Source organism: Meles meles, chromosome 18 (assembly GCF_922984935.1).
Source record: "Meles meles chromosome 18, mMelMel3.1 paternal haplotype, whole genome shotgun sequence".
Taxonomy (NCBI): domain Eukaryota; kingdom Metazoa; phylum Chordata; class Mammalia; order Carnivora; family Mustelidae; genus Meles; species Meles meles.
In genome coordinates, this window is record NC_060083.1 from 2174935 (window position 1) to 2200302 (window position 25368).

The following is a 25368-nucleotide window of genomic DNA, read 5'->3' on the forward strand; positions in this document are numbered from 1 at the left end:
TGAGGGCGGCCCTAAAGGTTGCTGGGATGAGGACCTCGGAACAAAGCAGAGGTGGGGTCTCGGGCTCTGGCGACACTTCTGGACGCTGACGATAACGGGTGCTGTTCTTTTGAACAGATACAAGAGTCTGGTCACTGGGACTCGAGCGAGAAGAGTCATCGCTGTCCTCTGGGTCCTCGCCTTTGGCATCGGACTGACCCCGTTCCTGGGGTGGAACGGTAAGGACACTGCCGCCAACTGCACGGAGCCCTGGGATGGAGCCGCAAACGCAAGCTGTTGCCTCGTGAGGTGTCTGTTTGAGAACGTGGTCCCCATGAGCTACATGGTGTACTTCAACTTCTTCGGCTGCGTCCTGCCCCCGCTGCTCATCATGCTGGTCATCTACATCAGGATCTTCCTGGAGGCCTGCAGGCAGCTGCAGCGCACGGAGCTCATGGACCACTCCAGGACCGTCATCCAGCGGGAGATGCACGCCGCCAAGTCCCTGGCGGTGATCGTGGGGATCTTTGCTCTCTGCTGGCTGCCGGTGCATGCTGTCAACTGCGTCACCTTCTTTCAGCCGGCCAGGTCTAAGGCTAAGCCCAAGTGGGTAATGAACACGGCCATTCTCCTGTCACATGCCAACTCGGTGGTCAATCCCGTGGTCTATGCCTATCGGAACCGGGACTTCCGCTACACTTTTCACAAAATCATCTCCAGGTACGTTCTCTGCCAGACGGATGTCCTCAAGAGCGGGAATGGGCAGGCCGGGGCACAGCCTGCCCTCGACGTGGGCCTATGACCTAGGGCCCGGCCTCTTCGAGAAGGCGCACGTTCTCAATACACTAAGGGACGGGACCTGACTGGCTGGTTCCTGTTTTTAAAGACAGCGACACCGTGTGGGGGCACGGGCCACCTCTCTTTTGAGTGACCACATACCTAGCTAATACGCACATGTTATTAGTTGGCTGCAAAGGTTCACAAATGTATTTCTGGTTCGTTCTGGCTGCTGCGTGGAGGATGCCAATGGCCTGGATTGTAAAAGACTGTTTCGTTTTTAAGAGTCTGCCTCTTTTCATGGTAGAAAATGCAATTATTTTACTGTAAAACACTGTGAACTATTATAATATAAATTTTTTTTTAATGTAGAGGCAGTGAAAGAAAAAGAGTTGAACGTACTAAAAACAGATTACTTGTTCCTAGGAGGGTGACCAGGAAAATTAAAAGTATAATTCTTCATTAACAGACTTCTATATTTATTTGGGGAAATGCTACTCTTGTGAATTCGTAAGTGGACTGTCGGTTTTTGGGAACACTGTTCTCCATGTACTGCAAACCACCCCAGAGGAAGAACCGGGTCATGCGATCCCTCCCCTCCCAGATGGCCCCTGCCCCTTCTGCCCTTAGGTAGTCGCGCGTATCCCCACCACGCTGCAGTCTGGCCACGTCCCTGGAGCCCAAGTGTGAAAATGTGAATAAGTAAAAATCACACATCCGTGTACCCCTACGTGAGATAAAAATAAAACTTCTCAACAAGCTTAGCGTGCTGCACCCACATCCTTTCCTTTATTGCGAAGACTGCTTAAAAGGAGAAGTTCATACCCCGCTCAAGTTTCCCAAGGAGTCAAGAATTGACGGGTTTTAACTGCGGCAACAAAGGGCTCTGCCCCCCCCCCCTTCCCCGTCGGTGCTCGCCGGCGCCGCTCGTCTCTGGGCCCGGGCGCTCCCCGGGCTGTCAGATGTTTCTTCTGTTTGTTCGCGGCTGCATTTCCTTCTGCAGTAAACCCGGAGGACGAGGACACCGCAGATTTACGAGCCCCCGCGGAGCCAGAGCGTTCGTGGTCCTCTCCAGGCTCCTACTCCGGCTGGGAAGAGCTTTACTAAGTCTCCTGGCTGCACGCGGTCACCATCACGGCTCCTTCACTCCGTCCGGGTCCAGCCCTGTCCCATCTCTCTCCTCTAAAACGCGTCTCTTGGTAGCTCTCGGGCGTTTTCTTCTTCAGCCTGAAAACCCCTGGTAGCTTCTGGGCTTCCTTCAGGGCGGGACGTTTAGCCCCCTCCTTCCCTCGGCTTGGCACAGGGTTCTGCGGTGCGGGCAGAGCAAACCACCCCTTCCCCTGCCGACCCCGCCGCCTTCTAACGCTACAGCCCGTGCGCGCTGCGGCCCCGGCTCCGCGGAGGCTGCTGGTGCGGCTGCTCTTCTCCACATCTCCGCTCCGCTCCGCTGCAGACGAACTTCTGGGTCCCGGGAAAGGGAGGAGCGCCCATCTAAACTTCACCTGACCAGTGTCGTCTGCTGCTCTAGCCTCTTAAAAATCACTAGTACTTCAGGGACTTAAGAATCTAACTGGGTGCCCGGGTGGCTCAGTCGGTTAAGCGTCTGTCTTCAGCTCAGGTCATGATCCCGGGGTCCTGGGATCGAGTCCTGCGTTGGGCTCCCTGCTCAGCGGGGTGCGGCTTCTCCCTCTGCCTGCCACTCCCCCTGCTTGTGCTGTCTCCCTGTTTCAAATAAATAAGAAAAAACCTTAAAACATCTAACCGCAGACAGGACATGGTATTAGGCTTTGTTTGGGTCGGATGCTTGCTTGGGCTAGGAGACGGGCCCCCGAGGCTCAGACTTTTCAGGAGAAATTGTAGAGCTTCAAAGCACCCGCACGTCCTGGCTTGCACCTCACAGTCTCGGAAGTCTCCAGAAGATCTATTTGGCCGCTCTTCCGTGGTAGGTTCCACGTGTTTGTGGGAGGGACTCCTGCTGGGAAAGGTAACCATGCCTACAAGATAACAGCGTCTATAGCTTCTGCGCCGCTTGTTTCTTCAGGACTAACAGGCCAGTCAGTTGCTCGTCGGAGACCTGCAGCCGGCGACAGGTCCCCATCACCTGACCGAGATAAACCGCCAGGAGATGCTTGCACTGCAACACAAGACACAGACCTGTCGGGCGCGGGCAGGGTGGACGCGGACCAGGACCGCCCGCCGCACTTACCGGGGAGGCAGTGGGGCCCCCCGTTACAGACTCATGCCTAAAGAGTGCAGCTGAGGAGGACACGAGGTGTTCCTTCTAGAAATCCAAGGGGATGAAGGGAGTTTTACTTCGCCTGTTGTTTTGGGACTGGCACAGGGTTTATAACCCACAGTGAGAACCAAGACAGGCCCCTCACTTTCCTCTTCCGCCCCGCTGCCTTCTTCCAGCCTCCAGAACGCTCTTGACGGTGATGCCGAACATTCCCTGACCTGCCGTGTCGCTCGGTGCTTCTCGCAGACGAGCTGGTTGAGATCCGTCCGCCTCAGCCCCGTTCTGCCCGCGCGCCAGGCTGCGGTCTGCTCCCTTCCCTGTGCGCGGCCCTGCGGGGGACGTGCTGGCAGGTGGTGGAAGCCTCCCCTGCAGCGGCCTGGACACACCTCTGGGGACATGCGGGACCTTCTGTCCCAGAACACGCTCGGCTTTAGATACTGGAGGGGCCCGAAGTTTGATCCTGTCCCTTAAGGGGGGAGCACACCCGGGACACACCAGCTGTGAAGCTAGTCTTTTCATCACGAGGTGCGCAACCAGCCGCCCCCATTCCCAGGATGTTTACAGCTAAACAGTGAGAGAAAGGGGCAGCGTGGAGCAGGTACTATAATTTTCCCCGGCAAGTCTTACAAAACAGCTACCTGCTCTCGGGTGGGTAGTGCTTCCTCCTCGGAAATAAGGAGTTACGGGAGTATGTCTTGCTCCTGCTTGATGTCCCGGGCGCCTGGGAAGTGGGCAGAAGTCTCCACGTGCTCTCCTGCCTCGCGTGCGAGGCCGGCGTGGCTAACTGCCAGAGTCTTATGAGCAGTGGGAAGGAACACCTCATAGCTGCAGCATGGGACACGCGGACTCGCCAACGACCACTTTAGCTCCTATTTTTATTGGGCTAATGCCCCAGAGCCAGCTTTCGAGATGACCTTGTTGCCCTCCCCAAAGCTTCATCTGTGACCTTTTAGATAAAGCATTGGGTCACGGATATAGGTCTAAAAATGACACTGCATGGGGGGGGGTAGTCCCAAAAGAGATGACGATCTGCAAGGACAGTCAACCATTTGTTTCGATACATGGTAAAAAATCCTGTGTTGGGGGCACCTGGGTGGCTCAGTGGGTTGAGCGTCTGCCTTCAGCTCAGGTCATGATCTCGGGGTCCCGGGATCGAGCCCCGCACCTGGCTCCCTGCTCAGCGTGGAGCCTGCTTTCCCCTCTGCCCTTCAATCTGGCTTGTGTGTGTGTGTGCTCTCTCTCTCTCCAATAAGTAAATAAAATCTTAAATAAAAAAAATTTTCTCTTTTGTACAACTCTTAAGCTATGAGGTAAGGGCCAAGAATTTGCTGATCTGCCCAGAGAGGGAAGAGCCTTCCCCTCCTCACCAGCAAGCTGTCGCTCTTCCGCAGCACTGAGAAGGCAAAGGCAGGACACGAGCAGTAATGACAAGAAGCCAGACACGTGTATGTTTTACCAGAACTTCCAAGTACCTAGAAGGAAAAGGACAGATGAAATCAGACTCGGAAAAGTGTGCTGGGAAACGGCTCCCTTCCCTTAAGTTTATCTATCTGAGGACTCCACGTTGCCCTGCAAATCGCGCTGGGAACGGCAATAACGTCTGTCCCAAAAGGGGAGACCCCACTTCCTGTGTGCAGACTTGGGGCTCTGCTGTATGAAGATACAGCAAGACTGGGCTTTCAGAGCAGCCAAACCTCCTGTACAAACGGCCTTAGTCCTCTCCCTTGCGGTTTAGAGAGCCTGCTCCGTGGGCTGCCTGGAGAGAGGTGGAGGGTCGCCTCCAAACACTTCGCTGTTTCTTCACCTTTCGTATCTCACAGTAGGCGTGAGCGTTTCTAAAGCTTCCGCCGCACACCCAAACCAAGTGTGAAAACCGGTGACAGCGAGCAGTGCGGCAGGAAGACGGGTGTTCAGAAGAAGGAAAGGGCTCTTAAACATTTGAGAGCAGGGAGAACAAACAAAGCAAAGAATCTTGCAAAAGGGATGACTCAGCAGCCAGGGAGGAGGTCTCCAAACGAGGCAAGCCTGGAACTGCCTCTTCACCCGGCGGGATGGAAGGAGGGTGCAGATCCTTGGGGGCTGATAAGAGGCCTAATCCGGGAACAAACTACCTTGTTGGTAGTCGGGGGACAGAAGGCAGACAGCCGTACAGGGAAATTATGATGTGTGTGTGGCATGAATGGACAAACCTTCTGGAGAAATCGCTCGTGGATATCTCTCCACCTCCAAGCAGCCCAAACCAAAAATGTCCGGGGCCTGAAGTGAAAAACCAGTATCCGAGGAAGTAGAAACATCCTGAGGAGTATTTTACCATGACCTGCCACTTAGGAATTTGCCCCACGGCTTTCAAATTAGTTTTAGGCTCTTGAGATGGGGAGATTGAAATGAAAAGGCCAGGACTTCAAAGGAAACAAAAAAAAGTCAGCACTCCTGAACATCTCCCCCCTTCCTCCCCAGCAAAGAAGAAAGCCACTGGGAAGGCCGAGACAGGGTTCCAGCACTGTTTGTCAAAGTGACGACGGTCGGAAAGCGGACTGTTTTCCACTTCCTCCTGGGAAAAACCCGACATCCAGCAGCGATGTGAAAAATTTGGGGGTGTCCAAACCATTACCAATGGATAAAATGGATACCTTTTCTCTCTAGGTGTAAATTTAAGCAGGCATAAGCCTCTGGAATTCTATAATGACTTGAATCATCCTCCGGCTTCTTCTTGCAGGTCTCCAATCCTTCAGAATACTCTGGACTGTGCCCAGCCGATGCCAGGCGACTTAGGGAGGGGGAGAGAGTCTACAGACGCTCCCTTGCCTGATCCTGTCCCGGGCTGGCTAAGACCGAAAGTACAATGTTCAACCGCCTGAGGCAGTGAACACTGTCCAGAGATAGTAAATTGTGAATTTGCTTCTTCCTTATCTAGCCATCGGATGACTAACGAACCCAGTAATCAGCCAAAAATCTGAGTTAGGAGTGATTACAACTGGAAATTCACCTCAGGGATCATCTAACTCACTGTCTCCAGCCTTCAATGGAAAAATGCCCTCCCCTCCCACAACTGCCCCCACTTCTCCCACTCACAGTCTGCAGGGTTTATCCCCAGAAGGAGAAGCCTTTTAAAAAAGAAACATCTGGGTAATAGGAAACGGAGGCCGTGAGTAGACTCGTAGGAGCTTCCCTTGGGGGGGAAGTCGGCTGTGGTTCCGGCAGCTTCTAAGGAGCGCGACCCACCTGGACGGTCGGCCGCTGGCAGCAGTCTGGTTTACGGCTGCTGTCGGCCTCTCGGGAGCCGTTACAGTGCTCAGCTGTGTGATCCGTTGTGCCCTGTGCTCGGTGCCTCCGAGAGATCATGCGTTGCTGCCCTATTAAATACCGGCTGGCCGTGTGACCCACTTTAGCGGGGCAAATGGGCGTAGCCACGCGGAAACGACAGACTGGCACCGACCACATCCTCCTCCTCTCTGCTGTGAGACCCACCATACTCCAGAGAAGGGCTGCTGTGTCGACGCGGATCCCTGAGTGAAGACGTTCTGGAGTGGGTGACCGCCAACTCGGAGCCGATGGGAAGCAGCACTGAGACATACAGCTTTGTTTCTGGAAGCCTCTGACACGTGGGAGTCATGGGTGCCCCCTCCTGACTTAGCCTCTCCTGACCGACGCATCCCTCTCTAGGTGACCCCAGAAAGTCTACAGACGAGCCACTCGTGACGACAGCACAGTGACGACTCTGGAATAATTACTGCTGTACCGGAAGACAGTGACAGTCCCGTAGCGTGACCTACGGGAACGTGACCAGCGCGGGGCGGAGGGGGTCAGACAGTGTCTGACTCAACTTGTATCATCTCAGAGAACCTCTTACTTAAGCCAAATTCGGACTATCTTCGTGTACGATGAGACCATTAAGGTTAATTTGAGAGTGTGCGCAAGAGTTCTACAGCCGCATTTAACTCAAGTCCAAGCTGAAAGTCACAGTACTAGGAGGTTTGCGTTTTTATGACGAATAAAGCAATGTCAGAGGATACAGGAATGATGACAGTTAAACAAGTGGCAATCTTGGCAGCAACAAAAAGTCAACAAGAATCGAAATATTTCCAACAAAACCTTTTAAGATTTTAACTAATGACTGGATCTTAGAACTGGACGGCAGTTAGAAGTCTGTTGGCACAGGTCAAGTGTTATGCTAATACTGGAATGAAGACAAAAAAATCTGAAACTAAAGGTTGTGGGAAAAACTCAAGGACCCTTCTTGTTCCGGGTACTTTAGCTCCCTAGAAACGCCAAATAAAAACACCAGGAGGTAAATGGAAACCCCTCGTCAGGTACAACATCATTTAATAGCTTTGATTATGACTCTGTGAGTTCGCCCCGACAAAATTCTAACAGGTAGCTTCTTTTACGTACATACAACGCGCAGGCGTTGACTCCAGCACTCAACATCAACCGCCCCGTTTTCCTTAATGAAGAAACGGGTGAAGATTTCGCCAGATGGGTTACGTTATGCTACAAAGTGGAACGGCCACTTAATGCACTAAGCAAAGGCACCTATTTGCCCAAGGAGGCTTTGCTCTAGGAATTAATAGACATGGTCTCAGCTCTGAGTTCATCACAAACAAATAAGTAAATAAATAAGAAGTTCATCATAAATAAACCAGAATCCAAATGCTGAAAAACTTCCTCCTTCCTCATTTTCAGCAAGACATACCAGACATACTAGAGCTGATGGCTTCTTTACTCCTTCCAAGCCAGACACACACATACACAAATTTTTTAGTATTTTATTTTCAAGTCATCTCTATACCCAACACGGGCCTTGAACCTACAACCCCGAGAACAGAGTCATGCCTTCTACCGACTGAGCCAGCCAGGTGCCCCCAGACTCAAAATTTTGGGAGAACACTGCCCGTATTTTTATTTCATTTACAAGATTCCCCTCCCTCAATCCCACCGCACTTACCCTTGTCTCATGTAACTAGGCTGGGGTGCGGGGGAGTGGGAATGGGTTGGGGTGTGGCCCACTGTGTACAGACAGGCGGTATGGGACAGCAGTTACAAACCCCAGCTGCCAGATGCTGAGTTTACTTTTTTGCATCTCAGTTTCCTTTTCCTGCAAGATAAATACCTAGTTGGGCTTGGAGGGCTGGGGACGGATTATCAACAACACATGGAAATCTGAGTCTCTCAGAGTCTGATAAGAGGCTATTACTTTACAGATCGACGGGTATTAAATTCTAGAGGACAAAACTAAAGTCCAGGTAGACAACCCGCCTTGAGCACGGCCTGCCGACAACAGTTCTGAAAACACTTCTGGTAGATGAACCCGAGCATGCAGAAGGACCTCAAAACACATCCTGGCTTTTGCTCGTGGGCAAGAGATAAGAACAAGGTGGAAGTGTGAACACAGTTTTTGGGAGAAGAGTGCCTGTTACCAAACACAAGGAAGCAAAAATCAACTCCATGCCATGAGACAGCTTCTCCACATCACTGCCGGTTCCATACATTGCTACCAGGTAGGGTTAAGAGGTCTTAGTTAGCTTATCTTCATTACTAATACACTGATTTTATGAAGTTGGGTCATTTGCTTTTCAATAGCCAGGATATACTGGGATTCCTGACAACATTTTGTCGTCAGGCTTTTCCTCGTTGACCCGATCCCCCGCCTCTAGATTTCTACCTGGTAAACACTCCTCCCACTGGGTGATGAGATCAAGGTGACGGACTGTCGGTCCACGAGGTCCAAGGCCTGGACGGCCGATGAGCCAAAGATGAACTTCAGCCTGGGAAACAGAGAGGTTTTCACGTTAGACGCCCACTCTCACAGTCACCATAGGAACCTAACCCAAGGGATCACCTTCGGCATTTAAAAAAAAAAAAACATTTTAATTTGGAAAAAAAAGACAATACAGCGAAAACCTATGTAATGTTAAGCCCCTAGAATGTTAACAGGTTTACGGCAAAAGCCTTCTTTACACATCACAGCGCTCTGTTCTTCCCAACCTCGCTTCACCCGAGGCGACTGCGTGCGCTGCTTTCCTTCCTGTTCGTGTTTTTCTCTTGTACTTGACAAAGTACACGGAAGATGTGATCTTGTTTCATTAGTTCTAGAACACCAAAAGATACATTGTAGGCTTTTTTTGGGCAATTTGGTTTCTCCTCTTCAGTGTGCTTTTAAAAATGATGCATGTTGACATGTATTTTTTTATTTAATTTCTGAATAACATTCCACTGTATGTACATGTATTTTATTTTTTAAGTATGTTGATAGGCATTCTGTTTCTGTTCTACATTATAAGTAATACTCAGGGGGCGCCTGGGTGGCTCAGTGGGTTAAAGCCTCTGCCTTCGGCTCAGGTCATGATCTCAGGGTCCTGGGATCAAGCCCTGCATCGGGCTCTCGGCTTGGCAGGGAGCCTGCTTCCCCCTCTCTCTCCGCCTGCCTCTCTGCCTACTTGTGATCTCTATCAAATAAATAAATAAAATCTTTAAAAAAAAAAAAAGAAGTGCACAGAATTTTGACATTTAAGAAAAATAAAAAAAAATAAATAATACTCAGTTATCCCTGTACATGTCCCTAATGCACTTGGGTTGGAATTCTTCCTGCTTATATTAGACTTGCTGAACCGTAGGATGTGTGCATTTTTCATCTTTTTTTTTTTTAAGATCTTATTTACTCATTTTTTTTAATAAATTTATTTTTTTTTATTCAGCGTTAACAGTATTCATTGTTTTTGCACAACACCCAGTGCTCCATGCAATACGTGCCCTCCCTATTGCCCACCACCTGTTTCCCCCAACCTCCCACCCCCACCCCTTCAAAACCCTCAGGTTGTTTTTCAGAGTCCATAGTCTCTTATGGTTCGGTTAAGATCTTATTTATTAGACAGAGATCACAAGTAGGCAGAGAGACAGAGAGAGAGGAGGAAGCAGGCTCCCTACTGAGCAGAGAGCCTGATGCCGGGCTTGATCCCAGGACCCTGAGATCATGACCTGAGCCAAAGGCAGAGGCTTTAAACCCACTGAGCCAGCCAGGTGCCCCCATTTTTCAGCTTTCATAGGTGTTGCTAATAGCTTTCCACAGTGGGAACCGCAGTCCCACCAGCACTTTTTGAGTTCGAGTTTCCCCACATCCTAACCAATACGAGTATTATCAGATTTTCATGTTGAGAACCTGATGGGTAGTCATTTGTACTTTTTGTATTAGTAATAAAGGAAAAAATCCCCCCAAAATGTGGGAAAATTCTTATGATAGGTGAGAAAGATTGGGTACAAAATTAGGTATTCAGAAACTCTCAGTCATGTTTAAAAAAATTTTTTTTAAAAAAGATTATTTGACAGACAGACAGCAAGAGAGAACACAAGCACGGGGAGTGGGAGAGGGAGAAGCAGGCCTCCCGCTGAGCAGGGAGCCCCCGCAGGGCTCGATCCCAGCTTGCTGAGATTATGACCTGAGCCGAAGGCAGTCGCTTAATGACTGAGCCACCCAGGCGCCCATGTTAAAATTTTTTTTAAGAAAATCCATCATCTCAAAATAAAACATTGAAAAAAAAAAGCAAACACAAACTGTAACAGTGATTATCACTGGGTGGTATGATTGCTGATGCTTTGCATGTTTTCTTTATCTTCCAAGAACATTTTTTTTTTTTTTTTAGTATTTTATTTATTTGAGAGAGAAAGCATGAGTGAGAGGCAGAGGGAGAAGCAGACTCCCTGCTGAGGAGGGAGCCTGATGCAGGACTCAATCCCAGGATCCTGAGATCCTGACCCAGGCCGAAGGCAGAGGCTTAACTGACTGAGCCGCCAGGTGCTCCAACCAAGAACATTTTTTTTTATGAGCAGGAGTTATTTTTATAAACTGGAAAATAAAATGGATGAGTTCAACTAAAATAGAAGTTAATGTTTTAAACAACTCGTGATCTGACACAAACCATGAAGATAGAGCTGCTATCTTCAAGATGAAAATGTTCAAATTCTTCATTTTCCAACAATCTAGTCTCTTGATACAACAAACTAGTAGAATGGGAAGAATTTTAAATTTTTTCATTAAAACATGAAGATTATCTATGGGCGAAGAAAAATAAAATTTGGTCATCACTTTATCAATTAACCACGGTTAACTTTAAAAACGAATCTAGTTAAGAATTTTTATACTCGTCTTTGTAACTTTACAATTTATGGTGAACACCCTCCTGAGTATTTTTTTATTCAGTCTTAATGGTTACAAAGAGTTCCGCTGTAGAGATGAATTACCTTGCTTTTCCCCAAACTCTATGTTTAGATAATTAGGGTTTCTTGAATCTAATGTGAATCACTAGACTGTTTCCAGGTGGGTCTGTTTTCGTTTCTGCTACCATAAGCAATGCTGGATGAATGTGCTCACTGTAAAATCTTGATGAACATGCACGAGCACTTCCTTGGGACACACTCTTTCTTATAAGTGGAATTTGTGAACCAAAGAACATGCGCACGTTTTAAAGCCCCTACCTGTGGCCAGCTTAGTTTGCAGTTGACACTTCTACCAGGAGGGCACCGGCTACCCTTTTCTCCATGTTCTTGGCGACATCTGGGACATTCTTTTTTTTTTTTGTTAAATAAAGATTTTATTTATTTGAGAGAATGAGAGAGAGAGAGAGTGAGAAAGTGCATCCGCAGGAGGGAGGGGCAGAGGGAGAAGCAGGTTCCCTGCTCAGCAGAGATTATTTCTTATCAGCAGAGCCCGATGCAGGGCTCCATCCCAGGAGACTGGGATCATGACCTGAGCCGAAGGCAGAGGCTTTAACCCACTGAGCCACCCAGGCGCCCCCATTTGGGATATTCTTACCAACATCTTTTTTGTGGTAGCCAGTGTTAAAGATGGGGAGGTGTGACATTATTTTAATTTGTATATTTATGATCACTAGGAAGATTCAACCTCTTCCCCGAAGTTTTTGCTAATTTACATTTTTATTATTTGCCCATTTTCTTTGTTTTAAAATTTACTTTCTAAAATAATCTCTATAAAAAATTTAGTAGAGAAATGTTAAAACCTTTTGTAAATCTACATTCTATCTCGAATTTCCTTTCCTCTAAAATCATCACTAGCATAGGCTGGTGCATATCTTTCTAAACTATTAAATATTATGTGTACATACGCATATACAATTAAATGTTATTCATTCCTAGGTAGCTTTCACTTTGTTGCTGTAGCTATATTTTTGAAATTTGTGTATGAGGGAAAATAATTTTTAATCTCTGTAATAAAAAACCTTTATTCTCTTGGATTTTAAACATTTCTATCATCTACAAATAATGGTAACTCTTTCCTTACAGATAGGCATGCTTCTAATTTTTCATGTGTCAGTATAACAACTACAACTACTAAAACAATGTTTTTTTTTTGTTGTTTTTTAAAGACTTATTTATTTATGAGAGAGAGTACTCGCACGTGAGCAGGACAAGGGGCAGATGGAGAGGGAGACAAGCAGACCAAGTGGGGAGCCCAATGTGGGGCTCAATCCCAGGACCCCAGGATCATGACGCAATCTGAAATCAAGAGTCAGACGCTGAGCTAGGCACCCTTACTTCAACAATGTTAAAAAAAAGGGGGGGGCAAATAGGACAACGCAAGCATACCTCGTATTGTAAAGAATGGTATTGGCTCTGGACAGATTTTTAACAATGTCAAGAAAACATTGTTCTTAGTAAGAGTTCTTAAAAATAAAGAGCTGGTGGGGTGCCTGGGTGGCTCAGTGGGTTGAGCCTCTGCCTTCAGCTCGGGTTGGGATCTCAGGGTACTGGGATGGCGCCCCACATTGGGCTCTCTGCTCAGCGGGGAGCCTGCTTCCCCTTCTCTCTGCCTGCCTCTCTATGTACTTGTGATCTCTGTCAAGTAAATAAGTAAAATCTTAAAAAAAAAAAAAAGATTCTTAAAAATAAAGAGTTGGTATTGAAAGCATCTGGCTTTTAAAACCCATTAATGGTGGGCGCCTGGGTGGCTCAGTTGGTTGGGGATCTGCCTTCGGCTCAGGTCATGACCCCAGGCTCCTGGGACAGAGTCCCTCATGGCGCTCCTCGCTCATCAAGGAGCCTGCTTGTCCCTCTGCCTGACTCTCTCCCTACTGTGCACAATCTCTCTTATAAATAAATAAAATCTTAAAAACAAAACAAAACACATTAATGACTGGGGCATCTGGGTGGCTCAGTTGGCTAAGCATTCAACTCCTGATTTTGGCTCAGGTCATGATCTCAGAGTGGTGGGATCCAGCCCTGTCAGACTCTGTACCCCGAGTAAGGAGTCTGCCTGGGATTCTCTTTCTCTTTCTGTCTCTCTCTGCTCCTCTGCCAGCTTTCTAAATAAGTAAATAAATAAAAATCTTTAAAAAATTTAAATAGAACACGTTAATGGTTAAAAGAAACCCCAATTACAACAGGATATATACTTACGATAATAGATGCTCGTCAGGAACTGTAAAACATGAATGGGAAGAAAGTTAATTATGTTAAACCAGTGGCCATAGACACAAAAATCATTAAAAGCCTATAACCAAAAAGATTTTTGTGTAAGATGGTGAATTAAGTCTATGCATCTAATTTTACTCCTTCCAAATACCCCACTAAACAATAATAAAAGAATTTTTTTTTTTTTAAAGCATAAACTCCCCAGGATGAAAGGGCTGGCAGAAACAGCTAAGATACACTGGAAAATAAATTACAAGACCTGAGGAAACTGAATCCTAAGTTAGCAAAGGAGAGAGCCAAACAATAAGCTCATTTATGCTCCAAAATCCACTACCTTCTTTCCCCTAAAACCCTCAGAAATTGGTGACACCAGATAGCTTCAGAGGTGGAGATGAAGCTGGGGGGGTGGGTGGGAAGCGTGGCTAAAATAACACAAACTTTTAAAGTAAGTTTAAGGAGATAGAACGTAGTGATATAATGCTTTCAGATGTCTGAAGAAATATTATTTCCAACATATAATTCAATACCTAGCCAAGCTATCATTTAAGGGTGAGGTTGGAAAAAATGTTTTAGACATGTCAAGCTTCAAAAAGTATACCACATGTACTCTTCTTCAGTAAGGTATTAGAGAATGTGCTCTATAATAAGATATAAGATATATTAAGATATAAGATATAATAAGATAGTAAACCCAGAAAAAAAAAAACTAGGTATACTAAACATACCGCTCAATACAGGCAAAGGGAATTCCTAGGATAACAAGGGGGAAGGAAGATCACAGGAAATTAGGTAGGAGGGCAGTCAGTCCGTATTAGAACAAGTCTAGGTTCTAGGAGAGATTTCCACAGAAGAATGAAACTCATACAGAACATCTCAGTCATCTGAACATATGCCATAGAGATTTATTTATTTTTTAAAAGATTTTATCTATTTATTTGACAGAGAGAGAGAGGGGCACAAGTGGGGGGGAGGGGGGGCGGGGAAGCAGGCTTCCTGTCGAGCAGAGACCCCGGTGTGGGGACCGATCCCTGGACCCCGAGATCGCGACCCGAGCCGAAGGCAGAGACTTAACCCACTGAACCACCCAGGCGCCCCTGCAGTAGAGATTTAGAATCCGGGTAAAGAATTTGAGATTGAATTAGGGATACATACATAGACAACTAAAAACACGGGGTGGGGGAAGGAGAGGCACAGGGTGGCTGGGTGATGGACACTGGGGAGGGGATGTGCTATGGGGAGTGCTGTGAATTGCATTAAGACTGACGATTCACAGTCCTGTACCCCTGAAGCAAATAATACATTTATACGTGTATTTAAAAAAAAGAAAACTAGAACACATACACACACACAACCACAACCGTTGTAATTCTTGGGAAAACAAAAAGTTAGGCAGGAAAGGAAAAGGAACCATAGCTTCCCACGTGGCCCAGCTGTGATCTGCTGTCACATCATCATACAAGCGCCAACTCAGAATCTCAATCTAAAAATACTATCACCGAAGGACAGGGATCAGGAATAGTGCATCACTATGTACAACAAATATTTTAAAATAACAGGAGACGGTTCTGCTGGAAATAAACACGAATCAGTGGCCGTGGTCCCTCTGCCTGAGCCACGAGCCAAGAGAGTCGCAGTGTATGGATTAACCCATCCAGACAGAGCCCACTTTTGGCAACCGCTGTTTCAGCTAACAAGACTGTTTTCTTCCCCATCCTTTTAGGGCATCTGAACGTATGTGAATACGTGGTTGGCCTAATCTTTTAAACATACATATCCGATGCTTGTGTCAGTATGGACTCCTTCTCTCAATCCTTTAAACACGGGAACTCAAGATAAACCCTTTCAAAGTGCAGTCCTTTTAACACAAAAGCCATCCAAGTGAAAGGCGGCAGTTTTGAGGTCTGCGCTGCTATGAAGGGGCCGTTTTCTACAGTGATGAGTATTCCTAACTGGTCGATGCGTTTGGATTAGAACGGCCATCTGAAGTCACCCGGGTGATCTCCGCAGCCAGTCACAGAGCATCCTCTGCTGGTCAGAGGGAAAAACGGGCACTCGCACAACATCCCCCTTTACTCGCCTCGGCGTGCGCGTGTCGTGCTTCTGAAACATTTATCCGGCGCACAGTGTTCGCGAGGATTGATGTTCAAGATTTTGAGGGGCGAGAAAAAGACCGCAGGCAAGCTTAAAAATCCAAAACTTCGCCTCCCCTCCCGTCCCGTCCCGCGAGCCGTCCTGGTCCGAGGCCCCGCCCCACGGTCTCGCGGCAGCGCCCGGCCCTTCTCTCCCCGGGGCCCGCCGCCTGCTGGGACCCCTGCCTGCTCCCTACACAAATCTGGTTTCCTTTTCCTTTTTTTCCCCCACGAACGGGGGTTTGGGAACGGAGCCACAGGGGAAAAGCCCGGAGAGGCCAGGACGAAGAGAGCGGGGTCAGCGCCCCCACTGGCGCCCCGCAGGCCCGGCGGACTCCGCCCCTCGCCTCCCCGCCGGGCCGGGCCAGGTCCGCCGCCCACAGCGCCGCCACGCTCGCCCTCCGGCCCGTACTTCGCGCGTTCTCCTGCACCGCCGCGGCCATTTCGCTCAGGAGCTCCTCGACGACAGCGGGCAACGTGGCTCCCGGCAAGGCGACGGCCATGGCGCCCGCAGGCCCTTAGCCTCCCGGGAAAGCCCAGCAGGTGCGCGGCTCCGACGGCCCCGGGGAGAATTCCCGCCGTCGGCCGCGGGCGGGGCGAGGCGCAGGACGTCGGCGCGCGTCACGCGCATGCGCGCAGCCCCGACGCCGCCTCCTCCCGTCTCGCGGCCCGACCAATCCGGCGGGCGCTCGGCGCTGGGGGCGGGCCGTCCTGGGACCCGGCCGGGCCTGCAGTGCGCCGAGGACGCTGCGCGAGCATGTACCGGCTCCTGAGCCCGAGCCTGGGCCGAGGCCTCCTGCGGGCCGCGGGGCGGCGGTGCCGGACCTGCTCGGCGCGCCTGCTCCCGGGGCCCGCGGGGGGCCGGGCGCCCGAGGTGGCGGTGCCGGCATTCCGAGTCGCGCCGCGCGGCGGAGGCCCGGGCCTGCTGCCGCTGCTGGCAGGTGAGGGGCGCGGGCCGGGCGGGGCCGGCCGGGCGGGGACCGGGGCGCAGGCCGGGCCCGGTGACCTCAGAGCCCCTTCCCGCAGCGCTCGCCTGGTTCTCGAGGCCCGCTGCGGCAGACGAGCAGGAGGAGCGGCAGGGAGCGGGCGGGGCCGCCGCCGAGGGTGCGGCGGACGAGACCGAGGCCGAGATCATCCAGCTGCTGAAGAGAGCCAAGGTGAGGGGCCGGTTCGTGGGCCCTGCGGGTGCGCAGCGCGCGCTCCGGCTTCCCGAGCGCTGGAGGGGGGGCTCCGGGGGTAGAAGTGCCCGGAATTCGATGGGTCACGGTGGGGGGTGGGGGGGCGGTGTTGGCATCCGTCCAGGCTTGTCGGACTCCGGAGCCCGCAGTCAGACCGCTGCGGTCCCCAGTGCGGATGGCGGGGGCTCCCCGGGCATCGCTCTTTCGTCCGAGCAAAATGAGCGGAAACGTAGTTGCTGTTGTCAGGGAGCCAGCCGGACCCGAGGGACTGGCGTCGAGAATCGGCACGTCTGAGTGTTGCTTGTGCCCGGTTTGGTTCTGTGCTTTCTCCGAAGCCTTCCTCCCGTCCGCGTTCTTGTCTCCTCTGTCGTCCTCGGGTTATGTCCTGTCTGCCATCGGGCTCGCTGCCGCTCGGTGCTACCGACATCCACGTTCACGTTCCCCTGCTGCAGTGTGCTTCTGACATGCCCTCTCGTCCCAGGCCTCGCCTGCCTCTCGCACCTGACTGCCGGCCTCAGAAGCCTCCCAGCACGTTCCTGCGCCGTCTTCTCCCTGCTACCCTCTTCCCAGTTTTTCCCTCTGGAAAGCTCCTGCTCAGTCTTAAACCCTGCGGGTGCCTTCAGTACCTTTCCAGTCCAGCAACAGTTCCTCTTGCCCCCAAATCCGGAGTATTTCTGGAATCCATCTGCCCTTTTCTCTGTGTCCTCTGCTCTCATCCTGGCCACGTAGCCACAGCCTGCCATCTGGTAGTCTTGCCTGCCCGGTTGCCCCACTCTCCTCGCAGCAGCGAGAAATGTAAACTGGGGGTCCCCAGGTGGCTCCGTCGGTTAAGCCTCGCACTGCTGATTTCAGTCCAGGTCGTGATCTCGGGATCGTGAGTTCGAACCCTACTTCCAGCTCCCTCCTCCATGGGGGGTCTGCTTGAGGAACCCCTCCCCGCCACATGCACACTCTCTAAAAATAAATAAATCTTCAAAAATTTTTTAAGTTAAAAAAACAAAAATGTAAATTGGATCATATCACTTCTTCGCCTAAACACTTTTGAGTGACTTCCCACTGTATTTATGATAAAATCCAAACTTCTTACCGGGGCCTGCACGACCCTGCCTGACCTACCCCACCCCTGCCTTGCCCACCCATTCAGCAATAATTCTCTGGGTCACCGGGGCTGCCCTTCACATGTGTTTCCTTTCATCTCTTGAATGGTTCTTGAAAATCATTCTCTTCACCCTGCGGGGCCTTTGTTCATCCCCTGCTCTCTGCGTCATTTCCCCCCATAATTCCGGGTCGACTCTCGTCCTTCCTGCCTCAGTGTAACTGTCCCTTCCTCGGAGGGCTTGTCTGTCTCGCATTTAGAGGGGGCCCCTTATTGTCACTCCCGTTGTTTTTCTTCACAGTTTATATCATTAGTTATAATTAAGTTTATTTGTCCTGTAGGATTACCTTCAGTCTGTGGGGGGGGGGGGGAAAGATGCGAGACAAGCGACTTCCTTAGAAAACAGGGTGCAGTAAATCGCTCACATTCCCGTTGTCTGCATTCGTTGGCCAGAACTTGGTCCTGTGGCTGCAGATACATAGCCGTAAGGGAAGAGGACCTCCCTGTCCCCGTTGTAGACCTGAAGCCTGGTGCCCAGCTGGAATTCAGCAGCTGTTTGACGAATGAGCGATAGCTGTCTCGTGTGTGTTGGATGTGTGGCAGGCAGTACCCACTTCCGTCTGGTAGCACAGACACCTGCTTTCACGTTTCGTTTTCCATTCCTTTCTTTGTTTTCTCTTTTCAGTTGAGCATGATGAAAGATGAGCCAGAAGAGGCTGAGCTGATTTTACATGACGCTCTTCGTCTTGCCTATCAGAGTGATAACAAGAAGGCCATCACTTACACTTACGATTTGGTAACTCTTCTAACCAGTCTGAGCCACTGATGGTGAAGGGTGGATGCGAGAGAAGGGTTGTTGGCTCTCCTGATTTGCCCTCCTGACCTTCAGGGTGTGGTGAAGCCCTTTGGTTTTTGTTTTTACTACGTTTTCTTTTGGCTTCGATTTTTATTATATGACCCTTGGGTACTAACATTTTATTACCCTTCACTTACATGAAGTTTAAATCTCAGGCCAAAGATAAATGTCATTAGTATTTGTTTTTTCCAGTGATGAATGGATCCGAAGTTGGTTTATCATCCGCAAAGATGGTGCAACTATTTACACTCACACTATTGCTCTACTTGAATTTTCGCAAATTAGTTAAATATCTTTTTCTTTGAACTCTTTTTTTTTGTATTCAGAGGGTAAAAGCAAAAGGGAGTCATTCGCTTAAAAGTTTTGAAATAAGAATGCAGTGCTCTAGACTGAAAAATAATTTGTAATTTGCTTTCAGATGGCCAACTTAGCATTTATACGGGGTCAGCTTGAAAATGTAAGTAAATCACTTTGCGGTATTTTGAATTTGTGAAGGACTAGCTCCAAGGGAACTCTTACTAGGAAGGATACAAGCTCAGCTGCTGTAGCAAGGAGACCCCAAAATAGAGTGACTCGACCAAGAGGGTGTATTTCTTTTAATGCATTCTCCCAGACGTAGTGGTGCATTGAAGAACGGTACGTACGTCTGTTCCGTGAAGTGGTCCACAAGCTTGACTTTCTTGTAAGCTGTGTTCTTGTCCGCATAGGTGAGCTGGCTCACCCCTAGCCTCCAGGAAGGGGCAGGCAGGCAGCTTCCATGTAAAATAGGATTTAAAAATTGTTCACGTTCCTTCTGCCTGCATCCCTTGGCCAAGACTTCATCATATGACCGTACTTAATTGCAAAGGAGGTTGACCTGTAAAAAAGCTGAGCAGGTTTTGTAACTGAAAGGATGGGAGAGTAATTAGGGGATAGCTTGCAGCCTCTGCCGCAGGAGCTTCAGATGAAAAGTTAATTTCTTTTTTCCCTTTTTTTAAAAAAAGATTTTATTTATTTATTTGACAGACAAAGATCACAAGTAGGCAGAGAGGCAGGCAGAGAGAGAGGAGGAAGCAGGCTCCCTGCCGAGCAGAGAGCCCGATGCGGAGCTCGATCCCAGGACCCTAGGATCACGACCCGAGCCGAAGGCAGAGGCTTAACCCACTGAGCCACCCAGATGCCCCTAGATGAAAAGTTAATTTCTGAAGTTGGTTTCTACTTTTCACAGAGTAGTTTTCACCGTTCCCAGAGGAGGTGGGGTCGTGGTCTTTTTGTCTGTTTTCTCATCACAAGGATATTTTTCTCTGTATATGAGTGTGTATGTTGGTCTACAAGGGGGTGTTGCATCAGACTAGTACTCAGAATCCAGGGTCCCAAGTAAAAGAAAAATCTTTTCCTTGTGATTTTAGGCGGAAAAACTTTTTAAAGCAACAATGAGTTACCTGCTTGGAGGGGGCATGCAACAGGTAAGGACATTGCCGAGGACTGGGCCCTAGCGGAAGAGGTTTTCAAAAACAGTTTTGCTTCCTGAAAACTCCACTCTGCCCCCAACCTGTGCTTTGGTGGAAAAAGGTGGATAGTTTTTCCCCCTCTTGGCCCTGTATAAAACTACCAGTCTTTCATTCATGCAAAAATGCGGTTGCTGAGAAGTTCAGTTGCCTAATTCTTCCAGAAGGATAAAGACTCAAACTTTTAGGCTAAAGTCGGTCTAGATGTTGATCAGAAAGTATCCATGTGGAAATTGAGCTTCTGTGAAATTTCTTCATTTCCTTTTTCCCAACAGGAAGACAATGCAATAATCGAAATTTCTCTAAAGCTGGCCAGTATCTATGCTGCTCAGAATAGGTAAGTAGAGTCAGAATCCAGGTGTGGCAGCAGCCAGGGAGTTGGGTTATGGGCAGAGAACTTTCTAGGATATTGTGTCATTTTCATTTAGCTTCCAGTTATCTGGGTCTCAAAACAGCTGGGTGCTGCAGACAGCCCTCTCTCCTCCGGCCTCACCGTGACAAAGCTCATAACTTTTCTGTTCCTGCCTGAACTGGGGAGGGAGGTTATAGTGAGGACTAGTTTAGCCCTTCCAGAAGAGGAGGGAGCAGTGTAAAGGCCATTGGGGGAACGGACTCTGAAGGAACCATTTTTTGGAGACAAGTATCAACAGACCAGGAGGGTAGATACATAGTTGGGTGGTGAGGGACTTGGTGTGCTAGTGGCTCAGTGGCCAGCTAGTCCAGCGGGCAGTGGTTTTAAAGCACGTAAAGGCGATCCGGTGACGAGTTTCAAGAAGGGGAAAAACCTCGGAGTAGAGGAGTGAGCTCTGGATATGTAAGACGGGAAACTGGTCTTAAAGTATTGGATGAATCTAAATTCTTGTAAAGAAGAATCTTCTCCACGGGAAAGGCTTTCGAAAGGAATCTGGATGTGTGCTCGTGGTCCCAGGAACACCGATGAGGGAGGCCTGGTGCCTTTCATTCTCCTAAGGTGGGGTTCAAAGAAGAAATAACCTGGAGTGTAAGTGAAGAACTTCTAGAGAGTTCTGTATCTTGGAGGGCATTTACGGGAGGACCTGCGAGCAGCGTTGAGGTTTTCAGTGCTGTGGTAGTTGTGCACCAGGGGTTCGGAATGATACCAGACCTGATGCTCTTAACAGCAGTGCTCGTTGAGGCCAGGCTCGCTGGCTCTGGTCCCTGCTGCCCGCGGTACCAGCTCCTCCTCTGTCAGCGGAACCTGCTTGTGCCTTGCATGTGCGTGGACACCAGATGGGCTAGGGCTTCGGAGGGCCTTTGATTTCAAGTCTCTTGAGCTTTGAGGTTGGCCCGTGCCGGGGAGCGTTGCAGCTGGGATCAGTCTCTCTTGGAGGAGTCCTAGAACTGGAGGTCGATGGGGTATGACCTGCAGTAAAAAGAAGCTCGAAGCTAATCACAGTGGAGAGTAAGACGAGTTCATGGTCTCAGACAAGTGGAAGTCGTGGCCCCTGATGATTAGTCTGTCGGTTACTCTGTACTCTTGTCGAAGGTATTTTTTCTTCTAGAGACCGGAATATGTATAACTCGACTTGGGGCTTAGGAAGGCTGATATTAGTAAGGGAATTATTTCTAGACATTTTGCTCTGACTAGAAACATCTAGTGGGCAGCCTCCCCCAGCTCCGAGTCCTGGTTGGGTAGGGTCCCTCCTGCCAAATTTGGTCTGAAGAAGCTTCTGTTCTGGGAACAGAGTACAGCAATGGGGTCCTCCGTTCTCCCTGGCAAAGCACTAGAGGAGAAGGGGTGAGCTTTGGAGTGCCCGTCTGCTAAGAAACCAGAGCCACCACCGAAGACGAGAACCGGGGCTGAGCTTCTGGAGGCAGAAGGAATTTCTGTTGTGTCCGTGCATCTCTTTCTAGAAACGGGTGGTTGGCGCTTGTTCTCTCCGGAGTCCATCTGCCTAATGTTTGGGTGTCCTCTCCATTTGGTTGAGGGTCCCAGGCTGGATTCAGGCTCAGTGCCTTCTCGTGCCGTAGTCAGGAATTCCGTGTATATGAAAGAAGCTTCCGGTAAAGACCTAACAGGTTGGGAAGCTAATACACAAAGCTAATAAACCTGTTCAGAACTTGCACGAGATCAGTAGTTAGCATCCTCAGGGCAGGTGGCCTGAGCCTCTGTTCATATCCGCATTACTTTGAGTGGATGTAAGGCCTTCCCAAACGGAGAGACAAACTCATGGGAAGCTACTGGTTCCGTCATTTATTAAGATGACAGCAGCGTTCTTAGCTTTGTAGGTCTTACGCTAGGTTAAATGCGGGACTAAAAACCTCTACAAAATGGCAGACTCAGACTCCTTGGAAACTTCAAGCAGCATCTCTCCCCCCCCCCCCCCCATTTCCTGTATTGCTAATGCTCACACCCAAGCCCGGATAATGCGAATGAAAGAGGAGTTTGTGAAAAGGTGGACAGCCGACTGCTGATCTTTGCTTTACAGACAGGAATTTGCTCTTGCTGGCTATGAATTCTGCATTTCAACTCTAGAGGAAAAAATTGAAAGAGAAAAGGAATTAGCGGAAGACGCTTTGTCAGGTAGGGAAACCTGACTGTTTTCTGGACGTTGCTTTTTGCCTCGGAGCTTTAACGCTGTGCTAGAGGGATGTGTACCTGCATTGGGGGAGGGCAAGTTTCCCGTTTGGGGAATTAAGTGGCTGTTCTTAAGATCTCAGCAGAAGGTTTGGAATGAGATGTTTTATTTAAATAACTTGACCACTGATTGCCTTTTTAACCCTTTGGTCACATGTTCATAATTTACTTGTTGACTTGTATATCATCTCTGGAAAATTGGGGAGCAGAAAGGGAAGGTCTGGTCTTTTCTCTTGGTTCAGCTACCGGTCACAATGCTACTTAATTACATTTTGGTCCCGGAAAGGTGAAGAGAAACTCAGGGATTTGGGGGATTTTTGGTTTTTTTTTTTTTTTTTTTTTGGACACCTGAGTGGCTCAGTTAGTTAAGCGTCTGCTTTCGGCTCAGGTTCTGATCCCAGGATCCTGGGATCAAGTCCCACATCTGGCTTCTTGCTCAGCGGGGAGCTCACTTCTCCCTCTGCCTGCTGGTCCCCCTGCTGTGCATTTGTGCTCTCTCGCTTGCACGCGCACGCTCTCTCTCTCTCTCTCTCTGACAAATAAATAAAATCTTTGAAAAAAAATAAAAAAAAGATTTTATTCATTTGAGAGAGAATGAGAGCGCGAGCTAGAGTACTGCAGGGAGGAGAAGGAGAAGCAGACTCCTGCCGAGCAGGGAACCTGATGCGGGGCTGGATCCCAGGACCCAGGGATCATGACCCGAGCCAAAAGCAGACGTTTAACCGACTGAGCCACCTGGGCGCCCCGCGAAACTCAGGTATTTGTAGTTCATCCTCACGATGAAGGGAAGAGCCTACAGAATTATGTTAGGAACAGAATGGGATGGGCAGGATGCTATCAGGTTTCTTTCTTTCTTTTATTTATTTATTTATCTATTTGACAAAGAGAGAGATCACAAGTAGGCAGAGAGGCAGGCAGAGAGAGAGGAGGGAAGCAGGCTCCCCGCTGAGCAGAGAGCCCGATGTGGGGCTCGATCCCAGGACCCTGAGATCATAACCTGAGCCAAAGGCAGCGGCTTAATCCACTAAGCCACACAGGCGTCCCATTTCTTTCTTTTTTTTAATAAGATTTTATTTGTTTATTTGACAGAGGTTACAAGTAGCAGAGAGACAGGGGAAAGCAGGCTCCCTGCTGCGCAAGAGAGCCCGATGTGGGGCTCAGTCCCAGGACCCTGGGATCATGACCCGAGCCGAGGGAGAGGCTTAACCCACTGGGCCACCCAGGCGCCCCTCTATCAGGTTTCTTAATATGGTGTGATATTGGGAATTGTCAGATTCAAAGTGCAGGCGGTAATGCTTACTTCCAAAAACCGTGGTCAGCCCTTGTCCGAAAGCAGTCCATAGGACTTGAGTTCTCTGTACTCTGTTGTCTTCCGTTCTTTCTCCCCCTCCCTTTTCTTCAAGGATTTATTTTCATTAGTGAGAGATCCAGGGTGGGGAGGGGCAAAGGGAGAGGGAGAGAGAGTCTCAGGTAGACCCGGTGCTGAGCCCAGAGCCTGATGCTGGGCTCAGTCTCCTGACCCTGAGATCGCGACCTGAGCTGAAACCAAGGTTCACACTCTTAACCAGCTGTGCTGCCCGGGCTCCCCCTTCCCAGTCCTCTCTTGGGCATAAATGGGGCTTTCTCTTCCATCACTCTGCTGAGGCTGCCTTTATCAAGGTCACGAGTTTTCAGTCCCTATCTTACCTGCTCTGCTTACTAGCAGCTCTGACTCTGGTATTGGAAACACTTGATTCACTCGGCTTCTGGGACCTCTCACCAGACACTCACCTTCCCCTTTGCTACCTCTAAAGTTAGCAGACCTTGGGGCTAACACCCTAGGAGATAACATTTAGTCCTATACCTTTATTTATTTTTAAATTTTTTTAAGGATTTTATTTATCAGAGAGCACAAGCCCGGAGAATAGCAGGCAGAGGCAGAGGGAGAAGCAGGCTCCCTGCTGAGCAATGAGCCCAGGACCCTTAGGATCATGACCTAAGCAAAGGCGGCTGCTTAACTGACGAAGCCACCCGGGAGTCTAGTCCCATACCTTTAAATATCAGTTACACGTCTTCATCCCCAGCTTACCCATGGACTGCAGACACGAACTGGGTAAAATTGTCTCCTCAACATCTTGACCCGAATGGCTAGTGGTCATTTCACACTTAACATGTCTGAAATGGGTCTCTTGATTTTTTTTTTTTTTTAAGGATTTTACTTATTTTGGAGAGTGAGAGTGTAAGGGCAGGGACCGAGAGAGAGAATCTCAAGCAGACTCCAAGCTGAGCATGGAGCCCAGTGCGGGACTCGATCTCACGACCCTTACTGAGATTGTGACCTGAGCTGAAACCAGGAGTCAGATGCTGAACTGAGTCACCACCCCCCCCCCCCGCCCCACCCCGGGTCTCTTGATAGCTGCCACTTACAAACTTGCTTCTCGGGGCATCTGGGTGGCTCAGTGGGTTAAAGCCTCTGCTTTTGGCTCAGGTCATGATCCTAGGGTCCTGGGATCGAGCCCCACATTGGGCTCTCTGCTCCGCAGGGAGCCTGCTTCCTCTTCTCTCTCTGCCTGCCTCTCTGCCTAGTTGTGATCTCTCTCTGTCAAATAAATAAAATATTAAAAAAAAAAATT

General features: G+C 49.3%; 3 protein-coding genes across 5 annotated transcripts in view; 2 read left to right on the plus strand and 1 right to left on the minus strand.

Moving 5' to 3' along the window:
* ADORA2B (adenosine A2b receptor) overlaps positions 1-4414 on the plus strand; it is a 24417-nt gene extending 20003 nt beyond the window's left edge. Inside the window, exon 2 of the mRNA XM_045984666.1 lies at positions 118-4414. Within this exon, the coding sequence (XP_045840622.1) occupies positions 118-781 (664 nt within the window). The 3' untranslated portion in view covers positions 782-4414. The remainder of the gene's footprint in view (positions 1-117) is intronic.
* On the minus strand, positions 2761-16151 carry ZSWIM7 (zinc finger SWIM-type containing 7). Of its 3 annotated transcripts, none has more exons than XM_045984674.1 (5): positions 15956-16151; positions 13400-13421; positions 8655-8757; positions 4360-4464; positions 2761-2890 (listed from the first exon to the last, which is right to left on the minus strand). In XM_045984674.1, exons 1-5 carry the CDS (start codon positions 16044-16046, stop codon positions 2768-2770), a joined length of 444 nt encoding a protein of 147 aa, XP_045840630.1. In that variant the 5' UTR covers positions 16047-16151; the 3' UTR covers positions 2761-2767. The 3 variants fall into 3 exon arrangements, with proteins under 3 accessions (XP_045840630.1, XP_045840629.1, XP_045840628.1); XM_045984672.1 differs by lacking the exon at positions 2761-2890 and adding an exon at positions 2986-3321; XM_045984673.1 differs by lacking the exons at positions 8655-8757; positions 13400-13421; positions 15956-16151 and adding an exon at positions 6215-8648.
* A 90-nt stretch (positions 16152-16241) lies between these two features.
* TTC19 (tetratricopeptide repeat domain 19) overlaps positions 16242-25368 on the plus strand; it is a 29513-nt gene continuing 20386 nt past the window's right edge. Inside the window, exons 1-7 of the mRNA XM_045984669.1 lie at positions 16242-16484; positions 16570-16700; positions 18503-18613; positions 19092-19130; positions 20062-20118; positions 20436-20497; positions 22608-22702. Of these exons, the coding sequence (XP_045840625.1) occupies positions 16301-16484; positions 16570-16700; positions 18503-18613; positions 19092-19130; positions 20062-20118; positions 20436-20497; positions 22608-22702 (679 nt within the window). The 5' untranslated portion in view covers positions 16242-16300. The remainder of the gene's footprint in view (positions 16485-16569; positions 16701-18502; positions 18614-19091; positions 19131-20061; positions 20119-20435; positions 20498-22607; positions 22703-25368) is intronic.